Raw genomic sequence first — 21886 nt, 5'->3', positions numbered from 1 at the left:
TTTGGAAACAAAAAGATTTCCCAAGCTTTAAACATCCCAAGGAGCACTGTGCAAGCAATCATATTGAAATGGAAGGAGTATCAGACCACTGCAAATCTACCAAGACCCGGCCGTCTCTCTAAACTTTCATCTTGAACAAGGAGAAGACTGATCAGAGATGCAGCCAAGAGGTCCATGATCACTCTGGATGAACTGCAGAGATCTACAGCTGAGGTGGGAGAGTCTGTCCATTGGACAGCAATCAGTCGTACACTGCACAAATCTGGCCTTTATGGAAGAGTGGCAAGAAGAAAGCCATTTCTCAAAGATATCCATAAAAAGTCTGTTTAAAGTTTGCCACAAGTCAAAGTCCAGACCTGAATCCAATCGAGAATCTGTGGAAAGATCTGAAAACTGCTGTTTACAAATGCTCTCCATCCAACCTCACTGAGCTCAAGCTGTTTTGCAAGGAAGAATGGGCAAGAATTTCAGTCTCTCGATGTGGAAAACTGATAGAGACAAACCCCAAGCGACTTGCAGCTGTAATTGCAGCAAAGGGTGGCGCTACAAAGTATTAACACAAGGGGGCCAAATAATATTGCACGGCCCATTTTTCAGTTTTTTTCAGTCTGTAGATTTTTATGACGAAGCTGAACTAAGCAGCTAAAACTCCCAACAATGAAAGTCTACTGCAAACGGATTTTGTGGATTAAAGCTTGATTTTTAATGCAGATCAGAGGGCTGGTTATTTTGTGCATAACTGTTATGAAGATGTGTTGATAAAATACACCTAAAGGTGATAAGAGAAGCAGACCTGTGACATAACTAGTTAATTTGTTTAATGATAAAACCATTTCCTGAGCTGCTGCACATTGATTTAACATGTTGGAAAGTTTTTGCTGTTGGAAAAATGTATATTGTAATCAATTTCAACAAAATGGGCTCTTGCATTCTGCTTAATAGGAGATCACTCCATGTATGGCCGTGCATATTTTGTTTGATGAAGGCCTGTCTATAAAGGCTCTTATGTCAGGGATGTGATCTGATGTTATTTATCAATTATGCTAAAAAGTTGATGGGCACAGTTTAAAATATCTTCACTCATCGATTTTCACTCACTTTATTAGGTCCTTTTGAGGTCCTGGAATGACCTGAGGGGATTCAACAGGAAGTCTGAAACATTCCTCACTGATTTTGCTCCATTTTCAAATGATAGCATCACACATTTGCTGCAGATTCATCTTATGCACATCTATGATGCAAATCTCCCATCCATGTTTTAATGTTGGGTACAACAAATTCCGACCCTACCATCTGAATGTTGGAGCAGAAATCAAGACTAATCAGATTAGGCAACCTGTTTAATTTTGGTCAGTCTGTGTGAACTATAGCCTCAGTTTGCTGTTCTTAGCTGACAGAAATGTTACCCAGTGTGGTTCTGCTGCTGTGGACCATCTTCTTCAAGGTTCAATGTGTTCTACATTCAGTGATGGTATTCTGCATACCTTGGTTGAAACCAGTGGTTGTTTGAGCCACTACTGCCTTTCTATAATCCCAAACCAGTCTACCCATACCAATCAACAATGCCTCTAATCCAAACACTACTGGTAACTGGATATTTTCTCTTTTCCATAACATTCTTTGTAAACCTGAGAGATGTTGGCCCTTGAAAATCCAACTAGATCAACAGATTTTTAAATACTAAGACCTGGCATCAACAACAATACCACATTCAAATTCTTTTAAATCCCATTCCTTTCCCTTTCTGGTGTACAGTTTGAACTTCAGAAAGCTGTCCTCACCATGTCTAGGTGCCTAAATGCACAGAGTTGCTGCCGTGTGACTGGCTCAGATGCTGTTTGTGTTGGCAAGCAATTTAACAGTGGAGGTAATAAAGTGGCATAAAGTGGCTGACAAGCGTATATGTTAGTACAAAGGGGTTCCTATGTGCTCTTCAAGTCAAAACTTACGTTTTCCAGACTGAAATCTGTAGATTTCTCAGTCAATCTTGGCCTAGTTTTTAAAGTAGAAACAAATGTTCAACATGGCAGCTAATTCTACAGTGGTCTGATGGAACCTCCAAAAAAAAACAAAAAACAGACCATGATGGATGGATGGATAGATAGATTTATAATTCATCGATCCCTCTATCCAGGACTTATACATGTTTAGGGTCAGGAAACGGGCAGCTAACATCTCTGCAGACCCCACACACTTGCACACAAACTGTTTAGACTTTTACCTTCAGGTCGGCGCTACAGAGCGCTATTTGCAAACACCAAGCCGCCACAGAGACAGTTTCTTCCCGCAGGCTGTCTCTCTGATGAACACTTTATAGTCATAATGCCCCGCTGCTCTTCTGGGAATCAACACTATACATATTTGCACTGATTCAGCCTTGTCTTTTTCTTTTGTAATAAAACTATATATAAAAAAATTTCGCCCAAAAATTAAAATAAAAAATGTATTTGCCACCAAATGGCAGCCCTCCCGTACCTGCCTGATATATAGCTGCTCTTTGTCCACACTCCTGTTTTATCATGTGTAATAAACATGACTTTGACAGGACAACATTGTTAACATCTAAAATGTCATTGAGAGCAAACTGTTTTGTGTGCACAAACCTAGCCAATAAACCTGATTCTGATTCTTAAATAAAATGTGTTGGGACTTTAAAAAAAATCCATTTTAAGGTCCTCTCAAACCAACCAGAACCAACCTCATGGTGGTGATTGTGAGAAGAAAAATGAATTGCTGCATCCACAAGAGGTTTTTAGACTCGCCTCCTTTTAGTATCTGTGCTCAGTTTTCTACAACCATTTCATTTCAAAGTGTTTCATAGGAATTAGTTTGTTTTCCAATAATGGAGTCAGGACTAGAACGACTGTATAAATATATAAATCTTTATTCATTTATTTACTTCATACACTAGGTTAACAGTGTTGGGTAGCATCACAGTTGAATACATCTAAGCTTTAACGCTCCATGTGTGTTTGAGTTACAAAAGGAACCTTTATGTGTAGTTTGTTTCAAATAAATGCAATAAAATTAACTTTTCCGTTTACAGCGAAGGTGAAATGAAATGTTCCAAAGGGACAACTCAACTAAATGTGTGAGGTTATTTTGGCAGCTAAGCACGACAGACAAAAAGACAAAATACAACAAATACTGCAAATGTTAATTTCCTACTATATAGATATCAGTTCAATATAAACAACACATCTGATATCTTTGCGAAAATGTTACCTACAACGTTTCAATAAAATATGGTAGCATTACAAAATATATATACTTGATATAAAGTATCAGTGCATAATCATTCTCCACATCATCTGGAAAAGCATGGATTCATTTTTACTCAATTACAGATTTTTTTTTTTGTGGTTTTTGAAAACAACATAGGTGCATTTCCATCAGGTGTGTGCATGCTCCAACTTCCTCTCCACAGAACTTTCAGTGACGACGAAACGCTCCAAAAACAGTATTCTCTCAGACGTTGCATGTCGAAACCCGGCCCAACCCGGTCTGGTTTCCCAGAGCGGGTTGCTGCTGCTGCTGACTTGCTCAGGGTTTTTGTGGCCTGGGTCGGAGGCTTTACAGGCACCAAACGAGGCTCAGAGAGCAGCCCGCTCACCTGTTTGTGTGGAGATTCCTACAGTTTAACCTTCCGTGACTACTACAGCAAATACAGGAATGAGACACTGGAGATATCAGGAAATCTGAGCTTTGGTAAACCATTAAATCTGGGTGAACAGCGAAACAATAGGTGACAGTGTTTGCAATCTATATATAAATACACAATTCACTTTTGCTGAGCTTTTTGGATAAAATGTTCCTATTAAACTTTTTTCTAATTACATGTATTATTCTGCATCTACAAATAAGAAAATATACAAATCTGATTGATTTTCTTTAGGTCAGAACAAAAACAAAAAGGAAAAGTCAAATAAAAAAACAGCGCAGCATTTAATCCACAACATACTGACACAGGAGGAAGAGTCATATAAATGTTTTGCTGAACCCTGTTTCCTTCATTAACCTGTGAGTTTTTAAACTCTGAAGAGTAAAAGATAAAAACCCAAATACTGTTTCCTGCATGGGTAAACCTGAGTTGGTTGAGGTTTCTTTTTGCAAAATCACACAAGAATGTATCTGAAAAAGGAGAATTTAAACATGAATTTTCTGTATTTTGTATCTTGTACAGTACTTTAGGTTCACCACCCCACGTTTGAGGCTCTCCTGATGAAGATGTGTAAAAAGCCTTAGAATAAATCCATCTTCTATTGCAGTAGCATAATCTCACACTCAACATTTTAGAAAAATCCAACCCTTAATTTGACTGGATTTATTAGGTGGAGGAAAAATTCAAAGTTGAGTAATATTTAAATTGTATTTGTATTCCTAAAAAATAAATGTACCAAAGTCATTTTAAAATTGCTCTTTACTTTTTTGAGTGGATGAGAGTGTCTAGGAACCTCCAAGTTATTGTTTCCCTGGGATATAAATATGATGTGACACACAGGACTGTTTCTATATGGGAAATGATCAAAATGGGAAAGACAAGAAAGCATGCCATTCAAGTAAGGCAGATGGGTTTCTGATCTTCATAAACTCCTCACATAAACTAACTCATACCTACAGTCGGAGTAATATTTTAAAAACAATAATTTTACAAAACAAAGTTTAAAACTGGAACTATTTACCATAAAAAAATAGCCTTCAATTATTCACGAGATTATGCCACATCGACAAAAGATTAATTTATTTTAAGATTCCTTTTATACATATAAGGACATAAAATCGATTATCATTTGAATATTTCCCTTCCTGGGTTCAACTCTTTTTAATACTCTTCATGGGTTTTATCTGGGGTAATGTTGGGATCGATGCGATTTGTTTCACAGTAGATCAGAAATACCTGAGGCTGTTTTCAGCTGTTTGACACATCACAGTGAATGTTGGGACAGACCAGCAGCATTAACGTAAGCCAACATGTGGAAAAACAGGAATCAACAGTTCACAGAGATCCACAGGGAAGATGCAGTGGATCTGAGTCACTTCTGAGCACATAAAGAGGGAATCTCGTGCTTTGCTCTCCAACAATGACGCAGAGCCGTCAAAACAGAGGAGAACAAAGCCGAGACGTTGACCCTCCCACTCTCAGATCCTCCAGAGGGATTCAGACAGGAGGTTACACAGGAGGGGTGGAGTAACGCACCACGTAGTTGTAGTCAGGCGGAGGGCTGTGACATTCCAGGCTGGCATCCAGAGCCGAGTCGTCCAGACTGAAGTCTAAAGGGGGAACGGTGGGCAGGAACTTCTCCTTCTCCGAGTCGTTCAGCACCGACTCTTTACTCTTACTCACCGCCTTCATCCTGAAAATACAGAGACCCTCAGGTTAAAGATGGCTGACAAACGGCATCTCATTCAGAACAATTGGAACTCACTAAACCTTTTGAGTTTAAGAAAAGAGTTAAAAGCACATTTAAACAGCAGAACATGACTATAGTGTGAAGGAGTTTAAATATGTGTTGCATTTTGTTCTGTACCTTTTTTTTAGTCTTTACTGTTTTTTTCTATAGACCCAAGTTCTAGTTTTATTTTGGCAGTCTGGTTTGTTTGTGCACCATGCTTTATATTACTCACCGTTTTTCTTTTCACACCATTTCTGAATTTAAATACTTTTGGTTTCATGTTCTGAGTCTTTCTGGTGTGGGGCTGTGTTGTTTTAGATTAGTGTTTCTCATTCCTGGTCCTCAGGGCCCACAGTCCTTCATGTTTTATACGCGTCTCTTCTCCATCACACCTGATTTACTAAATGACTGCATTACCTCCTCAGCATGCCATCAAGCCGCCTGGTAATCAAACATTCATTTAAGTAATGTGTGCAGGACAGTGGGTCGGAATGAAAACCAATGTTTCAGATTTTTGCACAGTTTGTTTCTGTTCAGCCATTCCCTCTCAGCTAAATCTTTCTGTTGTCTCGGTCTTCTGGTATCTCACTCAGCTGCTTTCACTCCAGGTCAGTGAGTCCCACCTGTTTCTCATCCCAGGGATCACACAGCCCAATATTTATTGCTCCCTGGTACTGATTTCAGCTTTCCAGGTTTCTGACCCTGGTTTTGGTCTCATTCCTGTTTATTTTATTTCTGCTTTGGACTTTATATTTAAGGTTCTGTTATTAAAATACCTCTTCTTGCTTCAACTGTCTGCAATTGGGTCTTTCTTCCAGCATATATTTACTAGAAAGTTAGCTTAAGGAATGCACTTTATTTATGAAATGGCAAAAAATATCAAAAATCTCATTCAAAAATAATTGTTCATTTTTTTGAGAAATGAGATCACATAACCTTTCATTTATTTTCTACTTTAATTACGTTAGTCAGTGAAAAACTAATTAGGAAAACTAAAATTGTAGTTTTTTTCTGTGTTATGATAAATGTTCCTTATCCTCCAAAATATTTTAAGGTTTAAACACTAACATTTCTGAGCCTGGGAAAATTTTTTCTGTGCAAATAAAGCATTTAATAAGTTTTCCCTTTTTAATAAAGTAAGGTCAAAATGTAAAGAAATCAAAGCTCTCCTCTATGAAAATCAGCCAGTAGCCTTTCTGATCATTTAATCATTAAAAATAAAAATCTTTGTCTAAAACTAAATTACTTTTCAGTATAAGGTCTCATAATTCTGGTTTAAAGCAATTGTTGGGACCCACTGCCATGGATTTCAACATTGAACTCCGGTACGGACTTTTCTGAACTTTCAAAATAAAGTGCATTAACCTTCTTCCGGCACAGCCAGGAAACGGGATAACTGCGGACTTCCTGTGACGCCACTACCCAAATAAAAGCACAGCTGTTGCTACATCCGCCCTCTTCCACAAGGCCTTCCAGAGGGACCAGTTAGTGGAGGAAAGTGCGCTGATGTCTCTTTGCTGGCAAACAGACAAAATCTTCAACTGGATCCAAGGATGTCATACAATCATCGAACATATGCAAAGTTAAGTACGAATGAAATACCGTCTGTGTATCCGGTATTTTCATTCATGAACGGGGGTAATTAAGGTACAAGCATTGCTTGACTGTCTCTCCGAGCCCCCGCAGACACAAACGGTGTTCGAGAGAAACCCCTACAAAGACGCGGTCTCCCAGCCTGGAACGAAGACAGCAGAGACCGCAGCGGACAGGACGGGCCGCCCAGCTACAGCTTTGGAGCTAACTCTTTGTTCATTGTGGATACCTTCTTCATCAAACTTCATCGCCCCTTGGACAACATTTCTTCACCATGATCAGAAGTTAGGTTTTGGCAGATTAACAGTTAGGATGAAATAATCTGAACGTTTTCATTTTGTGAGGTTTGGTTTTGTTTTTGTGAAACTTGGCTATCTTAGTGCTAGCAGGCTATCTGCAGCACACGTGCCCTGTTTGTGTTCTGTGTTTGTGTGTTTTTTAAGTTAAGTCAAACTTTACTTGAAGTGTGATTTTAAACACAGAAGATCGATCATAACGCGCCGTCCGCGCTTATGCATTTTAACCCTTTTATTAACGGTATTTTAAAGGTATGTGTTGATTCTGGTGCTAAGCTAGCAGCTTCTTTTGTTAGCTCAAATGCTAACCGGTAAGAACACGTGCTTGCTACTAAAGAGTATTTAACAGAAAGGTTGTTAGTTTCAAGCTAGTGAATAATAGTCCCTGAACATCATTTACTAGATTTGATAATTAAGTAAACACCATTAAGCCCCATTTCTCCTGAAAGATTTGACTCTTTTCCAAAATATTCCCTTAATAATATTTCTTCAAATATTATTTGAATAAATGAAGGCAGCTAATTAGACACTGTTAAGAATTAGTCATCCAGAAGGTTGGTTTTATTCAACAGATCATTATTTAAAACATTATTTTATTAAAATATTTAATCTGATCTTGCATTGTGAATGCTTGTCTAAACGTTTGGTGATTATTTCCTAAGTTGGTTCCAAGACTAACTTAACTTCATTTCCAGATTCTTCAAGATAATCCTTGGTTCTCAAACATAAACATTGCATGGTAATGTTGCATCACTCTTTTCAATCATCTTTAATCAACTTGTTTATATTGTACATAGCCATTAGTCTTCGTTATTCTTTAATTCTGCTTGGTAGTTTAGTTGGATTGTTTTAGCATAGTAAAGAGTTTGTTGATTGAAATATGTTGGACTTTGAGTTGACTTATTTTTGTTAAATTCTTGTATTTTAAGAAATTGTGTGAATTCATTCCATGTGTTTGCAGAGTTTATGCTGTTCAATAATGTCAGAGCTCGTCTCACACCTTTCTATTTTGTCCTAATACCATCGCCTTCCTGGGCTGGTATTCACAGGACAACCCTTAACAGACCGAAATATTATTTGATAAAATATTAATATTAAATAATATTCTCAGATTAATAATCACAACACAATTTTATAGTTTCAGTGTATATATAAAGTGTACCTCCTGAAGATAGCATCTTAACTTTTGTGAAATTGTCCCAACTTGTGTATATATAAATATATATATATATATATATATATATATATATATATGTATATATATATATATGTATATATATATATATATATATATATATATATATATATATGTATATATATATATATATATATATACATATATATATGTATATATATATATATATATATATATATATATATATGTATATATATATATATATATATATATATATATATATGTGTATATATATATATAAAAACCAGAAAGACCGTCCCTCTTTTATGTTTGATGTAATCAATCATCCTGAGGTACTTCTGCCTTCTTTCATTCCCGGATTATGACTAACTGAGTCTTATTGTCCTGGACGTTGCTACAGGTTTCCAGTACCTCTCCCCTCACAGCAAAGGGTCAGTTCCCAGCAGGAGAAGGACGCACCAACGTACTGGAATTTAGTCCTGATTAATAAACTACCTGGTAAACCAGCCATTAACAACTCAACATGTTATTTTGTTAGTATGAAGCAAAAAGTTAGGTTTCTGAGATGAAATAAATAGAATAGTGGCTGCAAATGTTGAAATAACTTGGATTTAGAGTGTTTTTTTGTTTCTCTGGCAGAGAGAAGGGAGGTCAGATGAATGTTGAGGCAACTCCTGCAGGGAAGGTCCTTGAAAACCCTCTTAAGTTCAAAGAATGGCAGTGATTGAGTGGCTGCCCAGCAAGAGAGTACTCCCCCTTGAAACATAGATCATTGTCTGGATGCTTGGGCTAACTCTTTGTGCCAGGCTAAAGGCTGGATTGGACAGACAGGCCTTTAATGAGCTCTCAATGTTTCGTTTTCAGATCTAAAGGACACTATGAGCACAGTGGTGTGGCGTTTTGTGAGCTGTAAATGAATTACAGAGCCTCAGAGGGTGTCTTCAGCTCTGTCCCATATGTCACTCCCCCCAGCAGCTGCTTACAAGTTAAATCTTCGTCCCTGCTGCTGTTCATGCAAGTTTAGGCTCTTTCTTCTTTGCTTAATGGAGATTCTGAAAATAAGCACTTCGAGTTCAAGCTCCAATACTTTTCTGGTGTATTAAAAGTCTAATCTGTAATTATTGGGGTTTTAAGACTCAGACCCTGACAGAAATGCTCACAGCAAAAATATTTACACAAATCTCCACCATATTTGACGTATTCCTCGACTAACCTCTCAATTGAGAACATATTGCCTCAGATTTGTTTTCCTCTTTCTAACAGCTTCATCTGTTTTTAAACTGTTAAAAACTGATTTTCAGCAAGGTTTGGTGTTTGGGATGCTACAGCTGAAAACCTTACTCTGCCTTTGTTTTTAGCTTTTTTTTCACGCCCTACAGTTTCTTATTTTACCTCCCACTTCTCCTTTTGGCTAGTTCCTTTGGACAAAAGAGAAAACAAGCTGCTGACTGCTTTTTAATGCGTGTGCATTTGTATGACAGTTATAGCGTCTACATTCCAGCCCTCTGGGCCGGCCTCCAAGATGGTTCTCTGTGATTGCTGCCTGTGTTTGTGTCGGTTTGTTGCTTGTGAAGGTCGCAGTTTACGTACGCCAGGGCCATGATGCTCAGAGGTCGGCCTGCCAATGATTCGAATCGCATCAGCGTCTTCATGTTGTCGGACGAAAGGCCCATCCCGCTGTCTGACTGGCCCTAAGCAGGACAAAGACAGAAAGATGGGAAATTGTAAAATTAAAAAGTGTAAATAAAGAGCTGTAGTGTGCAGGGGTTTTGTATTCCCCTTCCAAAGAGCAATACATTTCTTTAAAGTTGTCTTAAAGCAGTTCTTCAGACTTAATGTCTTTCAACCCTTTTTCTTATGTCTGGCTGCTTTTTCTACTTATTTTCAGTTCAGTTCCTCACTGCTTTTCACTGAAATGCCGTTTTGTTTGTTGAGCCACTTAATTTTGTCCTGCTAATTCTTTAGGCATAAAAAAGCTTCTGAATAAAAAATAAAAAAAAAGTACCACACAATATCAAACATATTAAATAATTTAATAAAAATCCTAATTTAAATGGATCTTTCTGTACAAAAGCCTGTTACAAAAGGCGTGATGGTCGTTTCACTATTTAGCATCTTTGCAATCAAGGTGTTTTCATATTTTCTGTTTTCAGGTGAGATAAAGCTTTGATCATTCACATGTTAACGTTTCATATTGACCACGCATGTATTCATACCAGCCTGGCAGACGTTTGGTACCAGCTAAGAAAAGCGAGGATTCAAATTCCCATTTTTCTTATCACCTCATAGTCTGCTGCATCACAAGGCTGCTTTAAAATCAATTATTGTGTAAGTGTTGGTTGACAACAGAGCGGGGCAAGGTGGAACTGACAGAAATTTAATGTTGTTGCACCAACAGGGTGATTTCCAACTGGAGGATGATGCCTGTCTCATGTCCTGTTTGATGCACTTCTTCCCTGTTTCTTAAATGTACGACATTTTAGGTACTTTTTAAAGTTTTCTTCTCCACTTCCCTGATTTATTTAAGCACACACTGCAAAATATGCGTAAGGACTGGACAGAAAATGTGTGTAAAAGCAGACGAAATCCGAAGAAAAACCTCTTGCCAATTTAGGTAACTGCATCGAAGCTAAGAGTTCGTATTTAAGTTGTACAGCAGAATTTGAGTAACTTACCTCTTGATTTTCATTTGTCCCGTTCTCCATGGTGATCTCATCAAAGGTTTTGACGCTTGCAGGGCGGATCTTTATGTTCCTGGGTAAAGACAGAGAAAAATCCAGCTTTGAAACTTTGCTCTGATTTGACTGAGTCAAGTTCAGCAACAAAACTGCGGGAACCTAATCATTCACATGAACAATGTTCAGCATCCATGACACTCTACTTTGATAACATACACTGTTTGCTTTACATTTCAGCACTTATAAACTTAACCAGAAGCTTAGTTTTTACTTCAGGGTTGACTGTCATTACTGCCTTTCAGCGCCTCCTCAATAAACACTCTTAGAGGAGCTGTGAAAACCCAAGAGCTCAACAAATATTGTTATAAGGAGACTTAAATCTTGACGCCAGCGCTGTGTTTTGTTTTTGGGGTGGGGTGAGGTGGGGGGATTCCTGATGGGAGCAACAGCGGTAAAAGCTCAGAAGCTGCAAATGTGTCCATTTCTTATCAGGTCCTCAATGTGCTCCAGTCATGGCTAAACATCTCCTTTGAGCTAACGTAGAGCGCAACGGGAACAAAGCAAAAATAATCTGGGATTGTCTGTGAGAGTCTGAGGATCAGTGTATGTGTGTGTGTTTTAGCAGGTTCACAGAAAAGAGCACCAGACTTCAGCCAGGAAAACAAAGCATGCACAGCTGGGCTTGCAGCTCTGTGTAACTGGACACATGCAGAGCGGCTTCTGCAGGAATTTGTTCATAAGCAAAATGCAAGACAAATGTAAAGGTAAAATAAGTTACAGAAGGTTAAAGTGTCATAGGTGATCCTGAGGGATGGTATAAATGTCAACACAGAAATTTGAAGATACAGGGGAAGTCTGCAGAACATAAACAATAAAATGTTTTTAAAATTGAGGGCAGAGTTTGGTGCCATTTCAAGGTAGGACGACAAAGAATTCATGTTTCTTGTAAACTAGCCAATGAAGAGCGATCCGGGCTCTCACCAGTTGCTCCCTGAGTCACGGTGGGAGACGGGTTTTGTGGACATCCCCTCCATCTCCTCAGTCTGCTCTCCCACCTTCGCCAGCACGGCTGTGTTGATGGGTATGTAGTGTTTTCCCTCCTAAATCAACACACAAGGTAGATTTATGGCTGGTGCTGTGTGTGTTGTGCAAACAATAACATTCAAGGTTGGTGGCGACAAGCCAAAGTAACTAGTCATACTTAATAAATCCAAAACCGTATAATATGAAGTTCGAGCAGTCCAGTAAATCAAAGGGCTTTTCCCTGTTTTGACGCCAAGTAGTGAGAGAAAGTAAATCCTTTTGTCTTTACAGTGCCTTGATTAAAATGTACATTAGGATTTTATTTGATAGGCCAACACAAAGTGGTGCATAATGGTGAATATAAGTAAAATAATGCATGTGAAAGAAAAAATAGGAAAATGGGTGAGCATCTTCGAGGTTTTTTTGTAAGTTTTTACCAGCTTTGCACATTCTTCTTTGTAAAATAGTTCAAGCTCAGTCAGACTGGATGAAGAGCATCTGTGAAAAAAAAAGCTTTTGCGGACATCAATTTTCAACCCTTGCAACAGATTCTGAGTTGGGTTGAGGTCTGGACTTTGACTGGGCCAATCCACCAGATACTTTCACTGTTCACAGTCATTGTCCTGATGGAATAACTACTACACATTAAACAGGCTACATCAATGTCTGTTTTTAAATCGCTTCACATCTCTTTGCCTTGGCGTTTGACACAACATGAGATATTGATTTTAGTCAGTGTGTTTAGGTTAGTTCCTACTGCATGACTGGTTATGTGTGTTTTTAAAGTACTTTGGATTTTCTTATTCTATGTTTTTGTGTTTGTGTAATTAATGGCATTTGTAATTTGAATCTCTTATTTATTCTTGTGACGGTCTGTCCTCAAACATGCAGGGATCCCTCCTTAATATTGTTTATCTTATGTTACTATGTTGTTCTATTCTTTTGCAAGTCACACCTGAAGTATCAGCCCGCAGGATCCGCCAGGGCCCAGCACCACCTGCCGATAAAAAGCGCTGTGCTTTCACGCACAGGCCTGCTCCGCCCCGCTCGCTCCACCTGGTAGCTGCTGGAACCATGCCAGCCTCTGTAGGCCGTGATCTCGACCTACTCATTCATTGATTTTAGCAGCCTTATCACTGCTAACATTCCATTGCATTCATTCACGTCAGCCGCCTACATGCACCTACATTGGTGCCTTATATACTGATTACATTGATTAATTATTGTATTGTTTTGGCTCAATAAAGAGCTTCATTTTGTTGCATCCATGTCTCCTCGTACTTTTGTCATTGCTAAAAATGCCGAGCTACAATTCTGCACAGGATTGTGGTCCTTGTGGTAATGTAAAGGACTTTAACAATAAAGCTAGAATGGATTTGATGGAGGGTAAACCTCCACCGCAGTCTCAAGTCTTTGGCAGCCTCTAACAGATTGCTTTGGAAATAGCTTCAACCTGGTAAAGACAAGCTGGACGGTGTGTTTCAAGTTGTTTTAGTTTTCCGCCAAATAACATTTTGCATATGGTCTCCTTTGACCAGTGCACTTTCCTACACACGTTTCTTTGGTCAATCTACAAGGGTTGTGGTGAAATTTAAAAGTGACTTCTTGTCACCTTCTTTCAGCAATGGCTTTTTTCTTGGCACTCTTCCATTAAGCCCAGATTAGAGGTGTGTATGACTTTTCCCACATAATCTGCAGCTCCTCCAAATTCAAATTTCAAGTGTTGGGACATTGTTTTATTACCTAACTATGTTTTAGACCTTTCCACAACTTTCTTCCCGACCTATCTGATATTCTCCTTGGTCTTCATGATGCTGTCTGTTGTCTCCACTAGATTTTTAATTAGGAGCATCAGTGTTAAGGGGGATGAATACAAATGCACTCCACACTTTCCAGATATTTATTTGTGAAAAAACTTTTAAAAACCATAGGTCACTTTTCATTTAATTCACATTTATGCACCGCTGTGTGTTGGCCTTTCACATTCTAAGGTGACTAAATGTCAAAAAGTTCAAAGCCTATAGATGCTTTTGTGAGTTTTTCTGTTGTAAGCAAGAAGTTTTTTTTTTCAAGAGAACGGACTTGCCTTTGTATTCTTTAAAGCCCTGTTATATAAGTGAACCGAATAAATAATTGTAGTAAAATTTCTTCCAGGTTAACATTTTTGCAGCAGCTGCCTGACAGCCACACAGACTCTGCAGTATCTGAACAGTATCCATACCAGACAATCTTTCCAATAATCTCATTGTTCACCATGTGGTTCCTTTCACGAGATGTTTAGTGTCATTTCGAAAGGTGCTGATTGTTATTTAGTGTTGCTTCCCTTCTCAAAGAGCACCATCCTGCTCTGAAACTATGCTTCATCCTGATTTATGTACAGTGCTTGTAACTAATCCTGTTAAACTAGTCAATAATACTGTAATAACCACTCTGCAAAGCCAAAACACGGCTAGGACAAATATGAGGATAATTTAGATTTTTCTACATTTTTTTGACACAGTTCTGATCAGAAGTTTACATGAACTCATCATCAGCATGAATGTCATTAATTTGGGGCTTGTAATGATGCCTTTCAAGCATGCTCTTTTTGGGAACACAATATACAATTTCATATATTTTATTTTAAAAAATCACTGAAATTGAGTTTGGGGCACCAATTTTGAATTATTCCCAAGATTTCCTCTAATCCATGCATCCCAACTAACATTTGAAACTGTCCTTTAGGACGAGAAAAAGGCAGAAGCTTAAGACCCAGCTTTTAAAAATAGTTATTATATTATAAATTAGTTTTGGGGTCAGGACTACTCCAGAGGCCTAGTGTTTGTCAGCTTTGCTCAGGCTAAAACCAGCTCTCATGTGTGTTTGATCATCGCGCATTGCAACACCCAACTGTCTGAAAGATAACCATCTGACCCAAACGGTCACCCTAAGAGGAAAGGAAATTGTTCGGGACATTCAGGAACACCAAGGCTCAAGCCTCCCATGAACTGGAAGGTGCAGATGAGACCAAGATTGATCTTTTGGGCCACAACAATAGGGTATGTTTGGAGAAATTCAGGTAGGTTTTCTTAAACCTCACAACTTTGTACCAGGCATGGTGGTGGTACCATTGTGTTCTTGGTCTGTTTTGATGCCAGTGAGGGTTTAGCTTTAAGAGAGTGGAATAATAAAATGAATACAACTACCTGGAAATTCTTCCACTTCACCTTAGTTTATTAGCTGGATGGTTGAACCTTGGACACAGTTGGGTGTTCCAACTGGACACTGATCACAAACAAACATCGAAACTGGTTTCAGACCGGAGAAAGTCGACTAACGTTAAGCTTCTGGAGAAACTCAATTGAAAATCTAGTAACTATGCTTAAAAGCCTGGTCCATGCAAAGGACACTAACCAATTACTATTAACTCTACCAAAACTGATAGGAAGAGAGGCCACATTTCCAACCTGACAGAAGCTTGTTGATGGCTGCAAAAAGTATTTTCTCTCCAACTTAGTCAGGGACATTCAATCAAATATTTGTGGATGTGTATGCAAAATTTGGGCCTGTATGTATAACTATTAACCTGCATGGATTATAGAAAATTCAATCTTCTGTACTTAATTCTGTACCTAATTGAAACATGTCGCTGAAGCTCTGTGTCGATTATCACTCCACCTTGAAAATAAAGGCCTCAAATGGATCATTTAAAGTCAAAATGAATGTGACCTGCCCTGCGATGGACTGGCGACCTGTCCAGGGTGTACCCCGCCTCTCACCAGTAGACTGCTGGAGATTGCTTTCCCGTGACCCAGTATGGAAGAAGCGGGTATAGAAAATGAATGGATGGATGAATGTGACCCAAATGCTGATGAGTGGACGTAAACCTCTGACCATAACTGTAAATCCACTTAGCTGAGTTTGTTTTTGTGTGCTGTACCTGTTGCACGCTGGCCTGAAGCAAGTCTCCCAGCCTCTCCACCAGCTCAGTGAAGGTTGGACGCTGCTGTGGCTCTCCCTGCCAGCAGTCTAGCATGGTTTGATATCTACAAGGAAAGGAGAAACATCTGAGCACACAATGCAAGCTTTCAGCACCCTGAATTGATGCTCTTAAGGCCACAAAGCCACAGACTGTGTGTTTGGACTGATGCATAGTAAAATTTAACACTTATGAAGAGGGAGAACAACCTTAGGGTATCATTCTTCTACAGAAACAAATATGCCCTGTTCTACTGGTACTGAGCTTCTGGGCTGTCTGAGGGCACACAGCTTTCTGACGAGTTGTCAGCATCTCTATCCATATAAAGAGCTCTGAACCTTTATGCCTTGACCTTCTCCATTTAGTGGAGGATTAGAAACAGAGCTCCACAGCTGCCTCTCTCAGTTACATTCACTACCTGCCACTGATAGCCATTCATGTGGGACAGCTGGTGATATACAGTGCCTTGCAAAAGTATTAATGCCCCTTGAACCTTTTCATATTTTACTAAATGAAAAGCACAAATCTCCATGTATTTTATTTAGATTTTATGTGATAGATCAACACAAAGCAATTCATATTTGTAAAGTAGATGGGATTGACAGCATCTCAGAACAGTTTTTATGTCGTCCTACAGATTCTGAATTGGATTTAGGTCTGGACTCTGACTGGTCCATTCTACCACATGAATTAATTAGATCTAAACCATTGTAGCTGTGACTGTTTAGGGTTGTTGTCTCGCTGGAAGGTGAACCTCCACCCCAGTCTCGAGCCTTTTGCAGCTTCTAACAGATTTTCTGCCCAGCTGCCTTGTCCCTGCTGAAGAACTTCATCCCCACAGTATGATGCTGCCACCACTTTGTTTCACTAATCCTCTCTAACAAACCTCTGAGGTCTTTATAGGACAGCTTTGTTTATACGGAGGTTAAATTACACACAGATGTACTCTGCTTACCTATTATGTGACTGATAAAGTTAATTGGTTGCACTGGATTGTTTTTTAGGGGCATCAGAGTATATAGGTCTAAATACAAATGCATGCCACTCTTTGCAGAGTTTTATGTGGAAGAAATCATAAAAACGGTGCACCATTTTCCTACAACTTTACAATTATCGCACAGACTTGCAATAAAGGCCTGGTTTGTCACACTTCCACCTTACAAAACACAGTGCATGCTCATCCAGGTGACATCTTTCCTGCACGATCCTGCATCATCCTATGCTTTTTATTGGGCAGGAAGTACACACAATGTATTGGTGCGCAATCTGAAAGCCACTTCCTGCCTGCTCCTTAATGAGAATAAAATGCACAGCCGCGCATGTTGAAGTTCGTCGTGAATGTAGTGTTGTTTTTTGGAAAAGGAAGGACTGTGCCCCTACTTCATCTGATGGGAAATGAGCATCCTTTTATTGTGCACCCACTCTTCACAAAGCATCCGGTGCATTCCTCTCTGATGTATCATAACATCACCACATTCCAGAGGAATTCAGGCCAGCAGAGGCACAAATTAAATAACGCCTCCTGTAGTCTTGTGTGTTTTTAATCACTCCGTTACTTCCAAATTGGTATGAGAGGCAAATCATGGTCTCAAAACCTGAATTTAGGCTTATGACCGACTGCACCACTGTGGATCCTGTTTCACCTGATTACTGGGTTTATCTACACTTTCAATTGAAGGCGGGGCTCTCAGCTTAAGAATGCAAAGTATTTAATCTGGTGAGGCTATTTTCTTTAGTGGGTACACTGAACTGAGATGGAAAATACAAAAAGTCTCGACTCGTACTGAAACCTCCAATCTGGGTTTCATTTCGTTGATCTTTTCAAATCATCATCTCTTTTGTTACAAAAGAGATGATGAATTCATAAATTCAGTTTTTTTTTTATTAGAAATGCTTTAAAATGTTGCACTTTTTAATAAAACATAATTTGTCTGGTTCAATGAACATTGTAATGTTTCTAAAAATAACAAAAGTTTATATTAAAAGCAGACACAATATGCACACATGTCATGTTGAGGCTGCAGAGAAAAAGTCCCTTACTCCATCGCTGACTGACAGCAGTGATACCAAAGAACAGGACTCTGTGTTCTCCCACAGATATTTATGACCAGCAGTCGTTCAACCTCTGCTCATAAAAAACTTGGGTGAACTTGCACACGTGGCCTTTAGAGGCTCTAGGTCCACAGTTTCATCTGTGTCAGACAAAACGTTTTTCAAAGTTTGAAAGCTCAGAGCCTGCATGGATAATCAGTATCTAGAGTTTCCTCCTGCAACGTTCAGAGCTGATTTTTTCAAGTCATTCCTTACCTAAAGAAACTGGACTCTGTTAGATTGATATGGGAGGCTTTTAGCTACAAACACAGCCAGGTTTAGCAGGAGGTAAAAGTGAAAAGATTAAATATCCACTTGATTATTGATGTTACTTTGTACACATCGGATGTTTTAATTGACCTTGTAAAAGTATTCACACCCCTAAACTTCACATTTTGTCATGTTACAATTATAAACAATGTATTTCACTGTGATTTAATGTGATAAACCAACACGATGAAGAAGAAAAACAATACATGGTTTTCAAATGTGAATACCCCTCAATTTTATTGACAGTGTCTCGAACCACCTTGGATCTTCTTCAGGCCAAAAGCTTGGACTAACATTTCTTGACACATTCGGGTCGTGATGCTGGCTGGGCAACTGTAACAAATGACCGTGTTTTAGTCTAAATCATTCTGTTGTAGCTCTGGCTGTCAGTTTCCAGCTGGAAGGCGGAACTCTGCCCTCGTATGAAGTTTGTTCAAGCTTTAACATGTTTCTTGCAGGATTTCCCTGTACTTAGCTCCATCCATCCTCCCATTAACTCTGAGCTCCTATTAGCCCTTATAGCGTTCTGTAGCCCAAAATGTTCGGTTTGATCTCATCAGACCTGAGCAGCTTCTTGAACATGTGTGCTGTGTCCTCTACATGGCTTGTGGCAAACGGCAGGCATAATTTCAGACAACTTTCTTTGTTGTTATCTGAAAAAATACTTTTGCACATCACTTCAATCAACGTTGTTAGTCAAATTGTTGCTCGCAGTCTATTTAAAAGCTCCCTCAATACTAACAGTATGCTTTGAACTTCCTTTTTCCTGTTTTAATGAAGTATAGTTAACAGAAATTCTCACATTTCAGAGGGAGCGTAATCTGGCGCTCTCATCCGGGTCCCTTCTTTCAGCCTGCAGCAGAATTCCTCATCAATCTGGACCCCAGGATACGGAGAGGCACCTGGGGGGAGAGGAAAAAAAAAGAGCAGGACATCTGCATTACATTTAGCGTACAGGATTGGTTTTGCCTTTAAAAAGAATAATTTATAGGGATACATGAATGGTAAATATTGAGTGGCTGTGTGGTGTAGTGTCAATGATAATGAGCACTGACATCAAACAGAAACGTTAGCATCCGTTTAAAAAGAAATGCATGATTAACAACCGATATGGCTGAAAGCTAATTTAGGATAAAGGACTTGTGATCAGAAACAGTTGCATGACGTAGCTGCCGTTTGCTTTTTACATACAGTAAAAGAATGTTGCTATTATCCTCAATCAGCCTGCGCTATAAATCCGTCTGATTTACCACTCAACCAGCTCGAAAGGAAACCTCCACTGACTTTATTCACTTTTTACCCACAATGTGGGAAGTAAAAGTTCAAACCAAGAGCAGAAGGACTTCTTGCACGTCATGAGAAAACATGATGTGAAACATTAGTTTTAATACATATTTTAAATCCCCAGTTAATCAATCATCTTTGAGGCTATCCAAAATACATTTCAGTTTAGGAGTTATGGTTCGCACGGATCAAAACCCCAGCAGCAGCCATTAAACACCGACAACTAACTGATCCGGGCCTCTTTCATCCACTGCAGAGGGACTCTTTAATTAACTGATATTACATAGATTATATTAAAGACCAAATTAAACAAATAGTTTGGTTTCTTTAAAGCAATTTTCACAACGTATGTCTTTTTTTTTTTTGCATAAAACCTAAACATGTACTGAAATCCCATAAAACCTTGCTACACTAAAGATTATGAGTTGTAAATTAATAAACTTATCACTATATGGAAACTTTGTTCTCTTTAAACCCACCAGCTTTCTTTTTATTCTCTGCTGCTTTTCCACCTCAGCTCCAGGTTTTGCTTTTAAACTGTTCATTCAGTAAGAATCAGAGCTGATGAGTTGAAAGATCTTTGAAAAAATACATAAAATCTTAAAATAACTTACTTTTTTCCCCCTGATCTTTGACACCTTGTGAGATGTTGGTTTAAGCTCATATTTATATTAGCTGTTTTTAGTTGATATTTGCTGTTTTAATATTGCCTTAATATAGGCCTGTTACTTGTATATTGTGTGTTCTTATGTATTTTGTTCTCATTTTATTGAATACAATTCATAGTTTTTGTTTTTAACTTATTTTAACTATAAGGCACTATGGTCAGAGTCTGATTGTTTTAAAGTGCTTTATAAATAAGTTGGATTAGACTGGAAATTTAAAGAAAATCCAGCCTTTATTTAAGCACATTACTTAAACACATTTTATAAAATAACTGGTTTTAATAAAATCACCTGTCAAAACGTTGTTGGCATCCCTAACAACCTGTTTACAAATACAGATAATTAAAACATTCAACTTGTATTTTGCTTCTGGATCAGAGTTTCCAGGAACTCCTAATTAGTAATTCATGACTTAAGCTGGGGACAAACTGCATGACTTTCACAGTCATGGCAGATTTTGATAAAACTAGGTGCTCTTCAGACAGACTGGTTTATGTGTTGCGACTGAAAGACTGAGCACATCAAACTCAGTTTGGAGGAACAAACATACCAGTAGGTGGCGCTAATAGAAGATATTCTCAGACTTAAGAGGGGTAATACTTCTGTTCCACTCCCCCATAAAAATGATTGAGATGTAATTTAAATTATATTACATTTAACAGACAAGTGAATATGATTTGGGCAGTTTTGACTGTATTCTTTGGTAAACTCATGGTGACAGTTTAAAAACATTTATTCGAGGTCTTTGTGGGTTTTGGAACGAATGACGATGTCATGTAAAAATGTTATTATTTATATCTCAATCATAGGAATTTAAGATAAATAGTTTTATTCTTTGTGGAAAATATTTTATCTGGAAAATGCAATTTTTAAAATTATGTCCCATTTCCTGTATGTGCAAAATGTGAATTGTTTTAGTCTTAAAGATTCCAGTATGTCTGTGTTTATTTTTTATCACTGTGTGATGTTATGTTCATAATTTTGTATTTACAACCGTTTCCCAGCCTATCTTTTTCATTGGCTGTCAGTAACAAGCGTTTGCAGTTGGGCTGATCAGTTCACACTACCTGACTGCGTGCAGATCCGCCTCAAAAAATTTAAACATGTTTGTTTGACTGTGACAGAGGTCGGGTCGGGTCGACTACCCTCACACACTTGCAGACTCCACTCTTCACCTCCTCTCAAACTAACAGATTTTTGTGCCGACTCGCCCTATCGACTGACCACATCTAGTGCACACGGACGCTGGGAATCAGGGGTAGAATCGGACAAAAAACTTGTGTAGGCCAGTTTCTCTTAGTCATTCCTCAAAATGAGAAAGAGACTCAATAAAGCAGATAACTATTGTTCTTAATAAATCAGGAAACAGCTAAAAAAATATCTACTTCCCTAAATGGTCTCATAACTATACGCAGAGCAATCATTAACTAACCAAAACTGTGTCGAACAAGGCTGGACAAGGACCCATGTTTACATACT

General features: G+C 38.5%; 1 protein-coding gene across 2 annotated transcripts in view; it reads right to left on the bottom strand.

Moving 5' to 3' along the window:
• Positions 1–2861: 2861 nt before the first annotated feature.
• kdrl (kinase insert domain receptor like) overlaps positions 2862–21886 on the bottom strand; it is a 63834-nt gene continuing 44809 nt past the window's right edge. For both annotated transcript variants that reach the window (XM_047353611.1, XM_047353612.1), the window contains exons 25-30: positions 19261–19360; positions 16059–16164; positions 12098–12216; positions 11114–11192; positions 10029–10129; positions 2862–5354 (exon numbers count right to left, since the gene is read on the bottom strand). In XM_047353611.1, coding sequence (XP_047209567.1) covers positions 5171–5354; positions 10029–10129; positions 11114–11192; positions 12098–12216; positions 16059–16164; positions 19261–19360 — 689 coding nt within the window. In that variant the 3' untranslated portion in view covers positions 2862–5170. The remainder of the gene's footprint in view (positions 5355–10028; positions 10130–11113; positions 11193–12097; positions 12217–16058; positions 16165–19260; positions 19361–21886) is intronic.

The sequence above is a fragment of the Girardinichthys multiradiatus genome, chromosome 23 (assembly GCF_021462225.1).
Source record: "Girardinichthys multiradiatus isolate DD_20200921_A chromosome 23, DD_fGirMul_XY1, whole genome shotgun sequence".
Classification (NCBI taxonomy): domain Eukaryota; kingdom Metazoa; phylum Chordata; class Actinopteri; order Cyprinodontiformes; family Goodeidae; genus Girardinichthys; species Girardinichthys multiradiatus.
Note: the sequence above shows the minus strand (reverse complement) of the source record. Positions and strands in the feature narration are given on the sequence as shown.